The sequence below is a fragment of the Physella acuta genome, unplaced genomic scaffold (assembly GCF_028476545.2).
Source record: "Physella acuta isolate Inbredline_101_S28 unplaced genomic scaffold, ASM2847654v3 ptg000824l, whole genome shotgun sequence".
In the NCBI taxonomy this organism is placed as follows: domain Eukaryota; kingdom Metazoa; phylum Mollusca; class Gastropoda; family Physidae; genus Physella; species Physella acuta.
Genome location: NW_026732342.1, coordinates 34,778 through 52,253, shown reverse-complemented (window position 1 = coordinate 52,253; position 17,476 = coordinate 34,778). Strand labels below are relative to the sequence as shown.

At 37.8% G+C, this 17,476-nt stretch overlaps 1 protein-coding gene across 2 annotated transcripts in view; it reads left to right on the top strand.

Moving 5' to 3' along the window:
- LOC131951730 (myosin heavy chain, non-muscle) overlaps positions 1-17,476 on the top strand; it is a 62,766-nt gene that overhangs the window by 15,212 nt on the left and 30,078 nt on the right. The window contains exons 4-13 of one of the 2 annotated variants that reach the window (XM_059314094.1): positions 433-547; positions 5,841-5,870; positions 6,780-6,797; positions 7,884-7,976; positions 8,085-8,148; positions 8,308-8,406; positions 8,917-9,060; positions 10,165-10,260; positions 10,790-10,908; positions 11,597-11,749. In XM_059314094.1, the coding sequence (XP_059170077.1) occupies positions 433-547; positions 5,841-5,870; positions 6,780-6,797; positions 7,884-7,976; positions 8,085-8,148; positions 8,308-8,406; positions 8,917-9,060; positions 10,165-10,260; positions 10,790-10,908; positions 11,597-11,749 (931 nt within the window). The remainder of the gene's footprint in view (positions 1-432; positions 548-5,840; positions 5,871-6,779; positions 6,798-7,883; positions 7,977-8,084; positions 8,149-8,307; positions 8,407-8,916; positions 9,061-10,164; positions 10,261-10,789; positions 10,909-11,596; positions 11,750-17,476) is intronic. The other variant, XM_059314095.1, reaches the window with a different exon arrangement.

Genomic DNA, 17,476 nt, shown 5'->3' with positions numbered 1-17,476 from the left:
TTTTAATCAATTATTTTAATTGTTAAAACTTTAGGTGGAGTTGAGTAGGCAAACTTAGAAAAGTGATTTTCTGTCAATTTGGCTAGAGAAAGTTCAATATAAATATATCTCAACTGCCTAAAATAAATGTCAATTTAGTACAAGTAATTATGAGAGTACAAATGGTGCATCATTTTATAAATTATCCGCGAACACATTATCTGTATAAAGTCTGGAATTTTTCCAAAAAAGTCTGGAAAATGTCTGGAAAAAGTCTGGAATTTCATTTTGAAAAAGTAGTACGAACCCTGTGTGTAAGAGAATGTAGACATTGTGTAATGTGTAAGAGAATGTAGACATTGTGTAATGTGTAAGAGAATGTAGACATTGTGTAAGAGAATGTAGACATTGTGTAATGTGTAAGAGAATGTAGACTGTCCCCATGTGTTTCAGTGGTGAGTCTGGAGCTGGTAAAACAGAAAACACCAAGAAAGTCATCCAGTACTTGGCCTTTGTTGCAGCCTCCAACAGAACCAACAGGCAGTCCATAGGTGCAGCCCATAACCAGGTCTGTTCACACCACAACTGGTACACCAATCTAGGGAGGGTTCAATGTACACCAATCTAAGGAGGGTTCAATGTACACCAATCTAGGGAGGGTTCACTGTACACCAATCTAGGGAGGGTTCACTGTACACCAGCGTAGGAGGGTTCACTGTACACCAATCTAGGGAGGGTTCACTGTACACCAGCATAGGAGGGTTCACTGTACACCAATCTAGGGAGGGTTCACTGTACACCACAACTAGTACACCAATGTAGGGAGGGTTCAATGTACACCAGCATAGGAGGGTTCAATGTACACAACTAGTGCACCAATGTAGGGAGGGTTCAATGTACACCAATCTAGGGAGGGTTCACTGTACACCAATCTAGTACACCAATGTAGGGAGGGTTCACTGTACACCAATCTAGGGAGGGTTCAATGTACACCAATCTAGGAAGGGTTCAATGTACACCAATGTAGGGAGGGTTCACTTTACACCAATGTAGGGAGGGTTCATTGTACACCAATCTAGGGAGGGTTCACTGTACACAACTAGTACACCAATGCAGGGAGCGTTCACTGTACACCAATCTATGGAGGGTTCACTGTACATCTCAACTAGTACACCAATGTAGGGAGGGTTCACTGTACACCTATGTAGGGAGGGTTCATTGTACACCAGCTTAGGGAGGGTTCATTGTACACCAGTGTAAGGAGGGTTCACTGTACACCATAGTAGGGAGAGTTCACTGTACACCACAACTAGTACACCAATGTAGGGAGGGTTCACTGTACACCACACTTTATGTCAGGGTTATTTCTTGATTAAGATTAATAAACTTAAGTAAAAATATTTTATGATTTAGTGTTATTATCAAGTATAATTTTTTCTTAAAAATGTGTTACTTGAATTAAATTAAGGCATTCTTTTTACTTATATTTTTTTAACTGCTACCATTTTAGATATAGGCTATTGGCATGTGTAGTATGTCTAGTGGCATGAATAGTTTTCACTTCAATTAGTGGCATGTCTAATTCTTTATTCATAACTCATTTTCACAGTTTGCCTGAAATTGTTTCTCTTACCCTTTATTTCCCCATCACCTGTGCTGCAAAAGTGTTAGCATTTAGAGAGTATTTAGATTGACTTGTAATCAAATGATAAATTTAATGTGAACCAAGAGCCATTCTAAGCTACCATAGGTTGGCCCATGTCTTACCTTCAAGCTTAGTGATAGAGCCAGTGGATTAGGATTAGCTTTGGTTGAGGTTAAAGTTAGTATCACCCACAGCTCTATTAACCACCTTCATTAACATCTTGTCATATTCAGGATATAAATAGAATATTTACAAGCAGTTGACCTCACTTAGTTTGCTAGAGTATGTCATAGCCTCTGCTTATAGCTAATCCCCTTTTCCTGACGTTTTTGCTGTTTTTGCTTTTATTTATTGACCTCCATTATTGTTACACCCAGGGATAGGGGAGAGGGTGTCAAACTAACCATTACTTTAATGTGTTTTGTTACATTTTAATACTATAACCTGCCTCATCTTGATGCTATAAAAACTTACTTTTTGACACTATAAAAACTACTACATCTAGACTCAATAAAAACTACTACATATGACACTATAAAAACTATTACATCTAGACTCAATAAAAACTACTACATCTAGACTCAATAAAAACTACTACATCTAGACTCAATAAAAACTACTACATCTAGACTCAATAAAAACTACTACATCTAGACTCAATAAAAACTACTACATCTAGACTCAATAAAAACTACTACATCTAGACTCAATAAAAACTACTACATCTAGACTCAATAAAAACTACTACATATGACACTATAAAAACTATTACATCTAGACTCAATAAAAACTACTACATCTAGACTCAATAAAAACTATTACATCTAGACTCAATAAAAACTACTACATATGACGCTATAAAAACTATTACATCTAGACTCAATAAAAACTACTACATCTAGACTCAATAAAAACTACTACATATGACGCTATAAAAACTATTACATCTAGGCTCGATACTAACGCCATAAAAAGTACTACATCTTGACGATATAAAAACTAGTACATCTAGACCATGGGTTCCCAAACTGTGGGTTGCGACTTGGGGTCGCGAAGGGCTTTGGGGGGGGGGGGGGTGTCACCAACTGGTAGACTAAACCCTAGCTATGAAAAAAAAACATTAATATTTAGAATAATATCTGAAATTCGGCTTTACATCACTGGAAATGGAATAGAGAAGAAACGATGCGTACCTTGCACATCAGTCTATGAAACCTTCAAAACTAAAATGTCATTTTTAGACGAGTCATTTGGAACACACCAAAAAAGATATTGAGTTCTTTCGTCTGTATGAAGCTAGTTGTGAACGTCAGAGACTTAATCGAACAGGACTTCTTCACCAAGAAAACATTAGTGCAAACATCATATAAAGTTGCATTAGAAATTGCCAAGAAAAAAAAATCTCACACAATAGGAGTAAATCTTATCAACCCCTGCGTGTTGAGGATGGTGAAATTAATTCTTGGGGATTCCAGTGCAGTCAAGATGGAACAAATATCTCTGTCTAATAATACTATTCAGCGGCTTATAGCAGACATGACCAAAGATGTTAAAGAACAAATATTGAGTGAAATCAAGCTTTCACCATTGTTTATTTTCAACTTGATGAACCCACAGACGAGTTCGTGTTGGCAGTTTATTGTCTTTGTGAAATATATTCATTAAGATGATAGCAAAGAAGTTTTGCTATTTTATAAAGATATCATGGAGAAAATAAATAAGTTTTTTGAAACTGGATGATTATCATGGGAAAATGGCTGTGGGCTTTGTATGGATGGTGATCCATCTTTTGGTCAAAATCAGGCTCTTATAAAAAAAGGAAACAGATTTAGCTCCCTAACCAAGGGGAATCCATTGCATGATTTACTGGTATGCCCTCGCCAGCAAGACTCTTCCGACTCCATTGATAAGGTATGCCCTCGCCAGCAAGACTCTTCCAACTCCATTGATAAGGTATGCCCTCGCCAGCAAGACTCTTCCAACTCCATTGATAAGGTATGCCCTCGCCAGCAAGACTCTTCCAACTCCATTGATAAGGTATGCCCTCGCCAGCAAGACTCTTCCGACTCCATTGATAAGGTATGCCCTCGCCAGCAAGACTCTTCCAACTCCATTGATAAGGTATGCCCTCGCCAGCAAGACTCTTCCAACTCCATTGATAAGGTATGCCCTCGCCAGCAAGACTCTTCCAACTCCATTGATAAGGTATGCCCTCGCCAGCAAGACTCTTCCAACTCCATTGATAAGGTATGCCCTCGCCAGCAAGACTCTTCCAACTCCATTGATAAGGTATGCCCTCGCCAGCAAGACTCTTCCAACTCCATTGATAAGGTATGCCCTCGCCAGCAAGACTCTTCCAACTCCATTGATAAGGTATGCCCTCGCCAGCAAGACTCTTCCAACTCCATTGATAAGGTATGCCCTCGCCAGCAAGACTCTTCCAACTCCATTGATAAGGTATGCCCTCGCCAGCAAGACTCTTCCAACTCCATTGATAAGGTATGCCCTCGCCAGCAAGACTCTTCCGACTCCATTGATAAGGTATGCCCTCGCCAGCAAGACTCTTCCAACTCCATTGATAAGGTATGCCCTCGCCAGCAAGACTCTTCCAACTCCATTGATAAGGTATGCCCTCGCCAGCAAGACTCTTCAACTCCATTGATAACAAAAGTCATTGATTCCCTTGATGTTGTCAGCATTCCCGATGAATTACAAGAGGAATTTTTAAATTTGTGAAATGATTCCGTGTCACGTATCATGTTAAATGAAAAACTGCTCACACAATTTTGGTGTAGTATGCCTTTTGTGTCTACATATCTTTGCGATAATAGATTTTCAACGCTTCTCCAATTAAAAACAAAACATAAAAATAAATTAAATGTTGAGAATGACATGAGGTTGTCAGATTGTATTTCTTACAGATGCCAAATCAGTCCTGCAATCCCTACAAAATCCGGAGTCCTATATTCAAACACTTATGACATCACTAGAGAGGCTAAAAAATACCTGCAGCAGAATTGTGCTGCAGTGGATCCCGGGCCACTGCCAGATCCAGGGTAACGAGATCGCAGACCAGCTGGCAAAAATTGGGGGAAAGAAACCACAACCGGTAATTTCGCTACACCCAAAAGAAATAAAAAGAATAATTAAAAACAAACAAACGCAAATGTGGTCTGTCACACACCCTCACTACATTAAAGACGACGGCTATTACAATTTAACACGAAAACAACAATACATAATCTTTCGACTTAGAACAGGCCACAACAGACTAAATCAACACATGCACAAAAAACTGAAGGTTGGGTGTAGCGAAATGTGCCCTTGTGGCAAGGCCCCGGAAAACACAGAGCACGTACTCCAGGAATGTACTCTGTATGGCCAGGCAAGAGTCAGACACTGGCCCCAGCCCACCCGACTCAGGGAAAAATTATATGGGACACCTGACAAACTGGAAACCACAGTCCGGTTTGTCCACGAAGTTGGACTTGTTGTCTGAATCCTCCACCATATTCAAAAATTAAGAACGAAGAAGAAGAAGAAGACATGAGGTTGGCGTTAACAAATATTCAACCGCGGATGTTGAGGCTAGTTAATGGCATGCAATTTCATCCATCACATTAAAACTAGAATAATTCACATTGAAAGTGTACTAGAAAATTGTATTTTAGCAATTATTAATTTTCTTACTAATTTCCTCTTTTTAATTATATGGGGGTCACGGGTCACTTACTTTTTTATAAAAGGGTCGCCACTTGAAAAAGTTGGGGAACCACTGATCTAGACACTATAAAAACTATTACATCTAGACGCTATAAAAACTATTACACTTAGACGCTATAAAAAGTATTACATTTAGACACTATAAGAAACGCTATAAAAACTATTACAGGACGCTATAAAAAACTCTATAAAAACTGTCATCTAGACATTATAAAAACTTGAGGATAACCTGTTGAAATGTGCTTGTTATGATGTGAAACTTGTCTGACGTGAATGCAAGTAGAGTTTGTCACATCAGATGTTTTTATTGTCTGTTTTGTTATTGAATAGACAAGTCGTAATGAAAACAACAATTTAATGTCATTCTGTGTTTATACGTGTTGATGTCAGCTGATCTTATTGATTATATTTTTATGTATGTAATCTTATCTACCCTGTTGATTGATGATGCTATGTTGATAAGATTGTTTCTTTTCTCCACCGTGCCCACCAGGATGCAGGAAAAATAGTTGATCTCAAACAGGTAGCTGCCTTGGTGTCCCACCCACCCATCTTGTGTTGTCTGATAGTAGGGATCACCTCCCAGAAACTATTGTTTCTTCTCACTTTTTATTTCTTATGTTTTATGTGCTACACATTTAAAACTAGAAGCAAAGTAAACAGCTTTTGACACTTTTGATTTGTTGTAGTGTTAAAGCATCTTCTTCACCAAACTAGAGAGCACAGTCTGTATGCTTGTACCTACCCACCCGACCACTCACCTAACCACCCACCCACCAAACCACTCACCTACCCACCCAACCACTCACCAAACCACTCACCTAACCACCCACCCACCCAACCACCCACCCACCAAACCACTACTCATGTAGCTTCTCTAGAGATATGTCCAGCTACCATTTGCTTACCATACATCTATACTTACAGATGTATTTACTAACAGGACCAAGAAATTAAAACTGCTTATAGTCTGTTTCTATCAGCATATGTACCTTTAGCTTTAGAGCAATGTGTAACAATATATCCAGCTTTAGAGCAATGTGTAACAATATATTCAGCTTTAGAGCAATGTGTAACAATATATCCAGCTTGCATTCTTTTGGTATGAGTCAGAGACAACACTAACCACAGTTTAATTAAAGAGTAGCAGCTGTCTGAATAATGTTATGTAAGGCTTACCAGCTAAACCACTGGCTATCAGCTTTCTAATCTTACATTACCAAAACCAATTAGCTTATTCACGCTTTGCTTTAGAAAAAAAAATATTTTTGCAATTTAGTACTTAATTAGTAGATTTATTTGAAGCTGGGGATATTGAACTACTCATAGGGCTAAATTTTAGGATAAATGATGGGTTATCTTTGAGCAGCATGTATTAAATTGTTCTCTCTTCTTTCCTCTGTGTTTGTGTGTGGACCCTACCCTCTGCTAGAACAAGGATTTCAACCTTGTAAGTACAGTCATCAACTTGATCATTCCACTCATCCATAAACCACTTCACAAAAATGATTAATCCAGCCTTAATCCATAATTCTCATCATATATTTAATCCAGCCTTTATCCATAACCCACATCACAAACATGCTTAATCCAGTCTTAATCCATAATCCTCATCATATACTTAATCCAGTCTTCATCCATAATCCACATCACAAACATGCTTAATCCAGTCTTAATCCATAATCCTCATCATATACTTAATCCAGTCTTCATCCATAATCCACATCACAAACATGCTTAATCCAGTCTTAATCCATAATCCTCATATACTTAATCCAGCCTTTATCCATAACCCACATCACAAACATGCTTAATCCAGTCTTAATCCATAATCCTCATCATATACTTAATCCAGTCTTCATCCATAATCCACATCACAAACATGCTTAATCCAGTCTTAATCCATAATCCTCATATACTTAATCCAGCCTTTATCCATAACCCACATCACAAACATGCTTAATCCAGTATTAATCCATAATCCTCATCATATAATTAATTCAGCCTTCATCTGTAACCCACATCTCAAACATACTTAGTACAGCCTTAATCCATAATCCTCATTGTATACTTAATCCAAACCTTCATGATCAACCCTTATAGAGTCTCATTTGTAATTAGCAACTAGGTGTTGAATATTGTTATATGTTAACATTTGGTGGCTTGTTGTTGGCTAACATTTTTCTTCTGATTAGAGTTTGATCATTTTCCCCTTTACATTATTCACACATTTATTGTTTAGATAAGTTTCACTTGGTGTATTTAGTTTTTATTTGTCCCTAGCACATACCTATTTTCCTCTTAATGTAGTTTTAGCAGTCAAGTAAAATAACAAGTATTTCAAAGTTAACATCTGACATGTGTGGATGCATGTTGAAAGATAATTTGTGCATTTGCTCATACAACCTCATTCATTTAAGGCTACCTTTTAGAGTGGTAGTAGGGCAGTTTGGGTGTAGGGGGGGGGTTTAGGGGGTATGGTGGGAGGGATAGTTGGATTGGATTGTTGTAATCAAACCATTTGTTCCTGATATAGGGAGAGCTGGAAAACCAATTGCTTCAGGCCAATCCAATTCTAGAAGCTTTTGGAAATGCCAAGACAATCAAGAATGATAACTCCTCCAGATTTGTAAGTCATGCCTTGATTCTCTGGATTTATGATTCTTGTAAAACTGTTTAAAATAGCTTACATATTTAGCCTTTGCTTCTAACCTGGCTAATTTTGCTCACTTCTCAGGGTAAATTCATCCGAATCAACTTTGATTCATCAGGATACATTTCTGGTGCCAACATTGAAACCTGTATCTTTTTTTACACCTAAAAAGTATGTGTTATAGATTATATAACATGACACGTTTTGTAATGTTTGCTTTTAAAAAATTCAATTTTCCTACTTTTTTACAAATGAATTCTACAATGCTAAGCTAGTGTTGTGTCAAGAAAGCCTTAACCAATGAAAGATCTTCTTGAGAAATCCAGAGCTGTGCGCCAGGCGGAGAGTGAGAGGTCCTTCCACATTTTTTATCAGTTTCTCCAGGGAGCCAACGCGCAACAGAAACGTATGTGTCTAATCTTTGTATCCACATCAAGTGGCTGAACTTTTCATTGCTTGCTAGTATCTTTCAAACAAAGTAATACTAACCTGACAACACTCATCCTCAAGTACCATGTGTGAATAGACTTGTAACTAGTTACACATGGAAGTGGTCTATCGCTAGTCTTGTTACACATAGAACTGGTGTTACAAGTTACACATAGAGGAGATGTGTTAATAGACTTGTATTACACAGAACTGGTGTGTCAAGTCTTGTTACACATAGAAGGGGTGAGCCAATAGTCTTGTTACCACAAAGAACTGGTGTGTGAATAGACTTGATACAAGTTACACATAGAAGGGGTGTGCCAATAGACTTAATCCACATATAACTGGTATATGGACTTGTAACAAGTTACACCTGAAATGGTGTCTGAATAGCTCAGCTGTTTCTTATTGTTTTTCTCAGACTTGTAACAAGTTACACCTGAAATGGTGTCTGAATAGCTCAGCTGTTTCTTATTGTTTTTCTCAGAGGAGTTCCTGCTGGAGGACTGGGGCAAGTATTTGTACATGACACACGGCAAGATCCTGGTCACTGGGGTGGATGATGCTGCAGAGTTCAAGAACCTGACAGAGTCCATGAGCATCATGGGGATCTCCCCTGACAACCAGTCTGGTAGGTTACCTGACAGCAGGGCTATCTAACAGGAGGGCTACCTGACAGCTGGGCTACCTGACAGCAGGGCTACCTGACAGCTGGGCTACCTGACAGCTGGGCTACCTGACAGCAGGGCTACCTGACAGCTGGGCTACCTGACAGCTGGGCTACCTAACAGCTGGGCTACCTGACAGCTGGGCTATCTAACAGGAGGGCTACCTGACAGCAGGGCTACCTGACAGCTAGGCTACCTGACAGCTGGGCTACCTGACAGCTGGGCTACCTGACAGCTGGGCTACCTGACAGCAGGGCTACCTGACAGCAGGGCTACCTGACAGCTGGGCTACCTAACAGCTGGGCTACCTGACAGCTGGGCTATCTAACAGGAGGGCTACCTGACAGCAGGGCTACCTGACAGCTAGGCTACCTGACAGCTGGGCTACCTGACAGCTGGGCTACCTGACAGCAGGGCTACCTGACAGCTGGGCTACCTGACAGCTGGGCTACCTGACAGCTGGGCTACCTGACAGCAGGGCTACCTGACAGCTGGGCTACCTAACAGCTGGGCTATCTAACAGGAGGGCTACCTGACAGCAGGGCTACCTGACAGCTAGGCTACCTGACAGCTGGGCTACCTGACAGCTGGGCTACCTGACAGCTGGGCTACCTGACAGCTGGGCTACCTGACAGCAGGGCTACCTGACAGCAGGGCTACCTGACAGCTGGGCTACCTGACAGCTGGGCTACCTGACAGCAGGGCTACCTGACAGCAGGGCTACCTGACACTAGGCTGACTGACTGCTGGGTTACAGGAGGGCTACCTGACAGCAGGGCTGACTTACAACACATGTGAACTTGTCTGATGTTTGACTGACGAATCTGTAACTATGTCTGATGTTTGACTGACCAATCTGTAACTATGTCTGATGTTTGACTGACCAATCTGTAACTATGTCTGATGTTTGACTGACCAATCTGTAACTATGTCTGATGTTTGACTGACCAATCTGTAACTACGTCTGATGTTTGACTGACCAATCTGTAACTATGTCTGATGTTTGACTGACCAATCTGTAACTATGTCTGATGTTTGACTGACCAGAACATAAATGCCTTTTTCAGCTGTTCTTCGCACAGTCTCTGCAGTTTTACTTCTGGGAAACATGCAGTTCAAACAAGACAGGAATTCAGATCAAGCTACTCTGCCAGACAACACTGGTAACCTCCCCTTAAACCTCCCCTTAAACCTCCCCTTAAACCTCCCCTTAAACCTCCCCTTAAACCTCCCTTGACACTCTTGAACCTCCCCTTGACACTATTAAACCTCCCTTTGACACACTTGAACCTCACTTAAACCTCCCATTGACACACTTGAACCTCCCTTAAACCTCCCATTGACACACTTGTCTGATATAACACTTAAACCTCCCTTTGACACACTTGAACCTCCCTTAAACCTCCCATTGACACACTTGTCTGATATAACACTTAAACCTCCCATTGACACACTTGAACCTCCCTTAAACCTCCCATTGACACACTTGTCTGATATAACACTTAAACCTCCCATTGACACACTTGAACCTCCCTTAAACCTCCCATTGACACACTTGTCTGATATAACATTTGAACCTCCCTTTGACACTCTTGAACCTCCCTTAAACCTCCCATTAACACACTTGTCTAATATAACATTTGAACCTCCCCATGAGCCACTTGTCTGATATGAACCTCCCCTGTTCTCTAGTTGCCCAGAAGGCGTGTCACTTGTTAGGTGTCCCTGTCACTGCCCTCACACAAGCATTCCTTAAGCCCAAGATCAAGGTCGGCAGAGATTTTGTTACCAAGGCTCAAACTAAAGCTCAGGTACCCACTACATCACTCGTCTACCAAACTCACTACATCACTCGTCTACCTTTTACCAAACCCACTACATCACTCGTCTACCTTTTACCAAATTCACTACATCACTCGTCTACCTTTTACCAAACTCACTACATCACTCGTCTACCTTTTACCAAACTCACTACATCACTCAACTTGTCTACCTTTTACCAAACTCACTACATCACTCAACTCGTCTACCTTTTACCAAACTCACTACATCACTCAACCATTATATAGTGCTGCGCCTCGATTTTAAACTTCATTATTGGTCAAGATGAATTAAACAATTAAAAACTACATTAATTTACCTTTAATTTGATATCAATTTTAAATATCAAACGGATTTGTTTTAAAATCGCTGCGATGCTTTGACCAAAGTAAAAGTAGGGTTGACCAAATTTACCAAACTCATTACATCACTCAACCATGAGACCAAAATAAAAAGTAGGGTTGACCAAATAGACCAAACTCATTACATCACTCAACCATGAGACCAAAATAAAAGTCTATGTCACTAGTATAGAAAGCATTAGCTCTTTAAGAGATAGTATAGGCTGTTAGTTTTTTCTTGAAAACTGATTAAGCAAACTGTTTGATAGTATAGGCTCTTAGTTTTTTCTATAGAAAGCATTAGAAAACTGATTGAGCAAGCTGTTTGAACTGACAGGTTGAGTTCGCTGTGGAAGCCATCTCTAAAGCTCTGTATGAGAGGCTCTTCAAATGGATTGTCACACGCATCAACAAATCTCTGGACAGGACCAAAAGACAAGGTGCCAGCTTCATTGGTATCTTGGACATTGCCGGCTTTGAGATCTTTAAGGTAATCAACAAGCTGCACGGCTTTCTGTTTGATGTTTCTTACATGGCTGTACATGACCATGTCATACGTGAAGCATACATGACCATGTCATACTTAGAGCATACATGACCATGTCATACTTAGAGCATACATGACCATGTCATACTTGAAGCATACATGACCATGTCATACTTAGAGCATACATGACCATGTCATACTTGAAGCATACATGACCATGTCATACTTGAAGCATACATGACCATGTCATACTTGAAGCATACATGACCATGTCATACTTGAAGCATACATGACCATGTCATACTTGAAGCATACATGACCATGTCATACTTAGAGCATACATGACCACGTCATACTTAGAGCATACATGACCATGTCATACTTGAAGCATACATGACCATGTCATACTTGAAGCATACATGACCATGTCATACTTGAAGCATACATGACCACGTCATACTTAGAGCATACATGACCATGTCATACTTGAAGCATACATGACCATGTCATACTTACAGCATACATGACCATGTCATACTTAGAGCATACATGACCATGTCATACTTGAAGCATACATGACCATGTCATACTTACAGCATACATGACCATGTCATACTTAGAGCATACATGACCATGTCATACTTGAAGCATACATGACCATACCTAAGGGTAGACTGCTCAAACTTGGACCAAGTTGTTTTAGTCAGGGCTTTAAAACTAATCATACAGTGGCGTCTAAGATATTATTTCTTTAAACTAATCATACAGTGGCGTCTAAGATATTATTTCTTTAAAACTAATCATACAGTGGCGTCTAAGATATTATTTCTTTAAAACTAATTATACAGTGGCGTCTAAGATATTATTTCTTTAAAACTAATCATACTGTGGCGTCTAAGATATTATTTCTTTAAAACTAATTATACAGTGGCGTCTAAGATATTATTTCTTTAAAACTAATCATACTGTGGCGTCTAAGATATTATTTCTTTAAAACTAATTATACAGTGGCGTCTAAGATATTATTTCTTTAAAACTAATCATACTGTGGCGTCTAAGATATTATTTCTTTAAAACTAATCATACTGTGGCGTCTAAGATATTATTTCTTTAAAACTAATCATACAGTGGCGTCTAAGATATTATTTCTTTAAAACTAATCATACAGTGGCGTCTAAGATATTATTTCTTTAAAACTAATCATACTGTGGCGTCTAAGATATTATTTCTTTAAAACTAATCATACAGTGGCGTCTAAGATATTATTTCTTTAAAACTAATCATACTGTGGCGTCTAAGATATTATTTCTTTAAAACTAATCATACAGTGGCGTCTAAGATATTATTTCTTTAAAACTAATCATACTGTGGCGTCTAAGATATTATTTCTTTAAAACTAATCATACAGTGGCGTCTAGGATTATAAACATCATTATTCAAGATGACTTAAACAATAAAAAACTACATTTGTTCATCTTTTACTTGACATTACTTTTAATCCTTAAAAAATGTGTTTTGAAAAAATGTGTTAGGAAAGAAATGAGTAACTATTATGTTGAGTTGAGGCGTGTTGTAATGTGTTAGGAAAGAAATGAGTAACTATTATGTTGGGGCGTGTTGTAATGTGTTAGGAAAGAAATGAGTAACTATTATGTTGAGTTGAGGCGTGTTGTAATGTGTTAGGAAAGAAATGAGTAACTATTATGTTGAGGCGTGTTGTAATGTGTTAGGAAAGAAATGAGTAACTATTATGTTGAGGCGTGTTGTAATGTCAGCACAACCTGTGTCCCATTCAAATACCCGGCAAACAAAATGTGTCTGCTAACTTGTCTGGATCAAGTTATTATTTTCAAAAAACCTTCTTAGGAATTTTAAGAACTTAATATGCCTTTATATAGGACAATCTCCCACAATTAAAATGACAAATTTAATACATAATTCATTTTGGCCAGTGATGTTTTTATCATCCCTTATAATTTTTTTTCTGACCACATCTGTCCAAGTTAGAGCAGCCTCGTTAGGGTTAGGGAATCAGTTGATTACCACTCAAGTTTTAGACATTCATTGATTACCACCTAAGATGAAGTGACTAAAATATTTACTATTAAAGATGAAGTGACTAAAATATTGAATATTAAAGATGGAGGGACTCAAATATTTACTATTAAAGATGGAATGACTAAAATAAATAAAGTGTACTAAAGATTGACTGTTAAGCGCTACAAATTAACAATATTTAGCCATAACTTTGAAGTGACTACAATATTTAGCCCTAATACTAGCTAGTTGCACAAGTAAATAAAATATGACGTCACAGGCTCTAAACCTTTCGTGCACACAAAAAATTAAATTCAAATGTAGTAGTTCGCATCGCTTTGTTAACCGTTTAAAAAACGATAGAAAGCGATTATGATTCCAATCATATATGCCCTCCTTATTAGCAGCGGTTATTGACCGTTACCGCTGTATAATTTTTGTTTCAACTTTTTACTTGTTTTGCGTTTAAAAGGTGAGTTTTCAAAAATTTACTTAAAATAGTAAAACATTGAGACTAACTCTGTTTTTAGTCGGATTATCTTTATTATTTATTACGCTTCCTAACTAGCATATTTATTTTAGGTTTATCCGTTTAGCAGACTATGCAAAATATCTCACAAACTAGGTACCCTATTAGCGGTATCGATATAAAGATGTATCTAATATAAGCCAAAGCTGGAAATTATTAATTGAACAGTGGTTGATTAAATTCACCAAGTAGACTGTTGGGATCCAAAATCTTATTAATATAAGAAATATTAGTTAAAAACACATTTTACGAGTGTGTTCATTCTATTGTAACAAGCTGAATGTGTACACTGATAGTCTTCATTTATTTCATATCTCATAAGTTTATCTTGCTAAAGAATAAAACATACCCTTGTAAACAAAGGCCTATATTTATTTGCTTGATACTCACACAAATAAAATCACTCTTTTTTACACACATTCCCCTGCCCCCATCCATAGCTTATCTTTATTGTTGCCAGACGTTTTTAGAGACCCTGTATCCCCAAGCTGTTGTTAAATGTTATCACAACTGGACAGTGTGGTCTAGTATGTAGTATGCTCGCTAACTAAACTGATATATCGGTACACGGCCTGGTGACCGTAGGTCATCCCAAACTGTCCCTCACGTTCAAAACCAGGTGGCAAGATGTCGTATTTAAAACTGGAGGCAAAAGTCAGACAGAAACCCTCGTGTTTAATGTCTGTCTACGTAGCTCTGTGAAATGCTCGACTCTTGATAACGTAGCTGTTTGATTCGCGCTAGCTATGTTCTGTTATCTAACGACACCCAAAGATTATCTCTTAACTGACATGCTTCCAATATGTCAAAAACACTCATATATGTTGTACTGTACTGAGCTGTCTCTATGATACCGTTTACCTAGGAATTAGGAATGTTTATTTTTTTTTTTTACTCAGCCAGTTTCTATTATTTTTACTATTACTGTGACGTTTGAGTTAAATAATTGAATCTATCCAATGGTAATTTAAAAAAAAAAATTCTTAATAGACCACTTTTAAATTAAATAATTTATTAATATCTTGCTAGAGATACTCTATGCAGTTGTAAATGCATTACAAAAAAACCTTATTTCAAAATTTTATAATTGTGCGCCTACACAGAGTTATGTCCCTTTCACATTTTTTCTATACTCTTCGCGTTTTTGTTTTCATTTTCCATAGGCTTAGTTGTCACTGCAATTTTTACACCGAAACCGTCATATCTAGAGAACCGTTTATCCTATAAACATAAATTTGGTATCATTTTGCAGCATTTAGTCCCCTTAATACAAACTCGTTGTTATTTTGTCATTTTAATTATTTTAAAAATGTGTGCAACTAGCTACCTAATACTGAAGTGATAAAAATATTTAGTACTAACGATGAAGTGACAATAATTAGCACTAACGATGAAGTGACTAAGCTATTTTCACTAATGTCCTCCCTCAGACCAAGGATAAGGTAACCATCCAGTCTTGAGTGTCAGTTTGTCATCGTCCTCATAACTTATCAGTTGACTTAAGCATGGGGAATGTTGTCCCACACTGCTGTGTGCTGCTGGTTGTTACTCCAGTACAGCAACGCTTGTCATGGTGTTGTGGACAGGATGTTAGTTGTTCTATCAGCATGATATGTCCAAGTTTGACACTTTGTTGTCTAACTCAGTATGTCCAAGTTTGACACTTTGTTGTCTAACTCAGTATGTCCAAGTTTGACACTTTGTTGTCTAACTCAGTATGTCCAAGTTTGACACTTTGTTGTCTAACTCAGTATGTCCAAGTTTGACACTTTGTTGTCTAACTCAGTATGTCCAAGTTTGACACTTTGTTGTCTAACTCAGTATGTCCAAGTTTGACACTTTGTTGTCTAACTCAGTATGTCCAAGTTTGACACTTTGTTGTCTAACTCAGTATGTCCAAGTTTGACACTTTGTTGTCTAACTCAGTATGTCCAAGTTTGACACTTTGTTGTCTAACTCAGTATGTCCAAGTTTGACACTTTGTTGTCTAACTCAGTATGTCCAAGTTTGACACTTTGTTGTCTAACTCAGTATGTCCAAGTTTGACACTTTGTTGTCTAACTCAGTATGTCCAAGTTTGACACTTTGTTGTCTAACTCAGTATGTCCAAGTTTGACACTTTGTTGTCTAACTCAGTATGTCCAAGTTTGACACTTTGTTGTCTAACTCAGTATGTCCAAGTTTGACACTTTGTTGTCTAACTCAGTACACTCAAGCTTCTGCCTACATCTTTTATTTCTAGCCTAGGGATGGTTCTAAAAGATGGAAGGCGGTGAGGAAATGTAATTGAGAAATTCTGTATTTATTTTTGTTGATGAATTTGAAAACATTTCACTTTCAGTAGAAAAAGCGTTCAAAAACATTTTTTTTTAAATGCAGGTCTAAAACATAACCCTCTCCTCTCGATTACCCTAGTCATATCAGTACCATTACATAATATCAGTACCATTACATAATGTCAGTACCATTAACTTATATCAGTACCATTACATCATGTCAGTACCGTTAACTTATATCAGTACCATTATATCATGTCAGTACGATTACATCATGCCAGTACCATTTCATTGTGATTGAGTTATCTTAGTTACCATGTTGATAGACTACTTGAAATATACTAGCACAAACTTGACATAGGGAGCAATGGCAGGGTAGCTGAATGCTGGGTAATTGAGAGGAGTAACGTCCTGCTTTGGACAACAGCTTAGCTCAAGCCCCAATTTCTATAGGCGCTGTTGTTTTTGCATGTTTGTACATTCAATTTCTAAATTAGTTGGTTTTTTCATCTGCTTTTAAATGTCTTCAATGTTTTCTTTTCGGTGTTTATAAAACTATTTAGACATTTTTTGATAGAAAAATGTCATAGCAAAACAATTGCAGTAAAAATTTCTTTTTTAAAGATCCTTATTTTATTTCCACCTTTTTTTCATTATTCAAGCATATAAAATGTTACATTTAAAAAAAATTGGTTTAAATTTTTTGATTGGAAATATCTATTAAATTATTTAAAAATTCTATTTAAAAATAAATTTTAGCCATTGTAACGTTCGAGTAAATAAAGAACAAGAACTTAGTTAAATGCCATGTCATCAGTGGTCTCAAGACCATTAGATGAATGTCACATGTCATCAGTGGTCTCAAGACCATAAGATGAATGTCACATG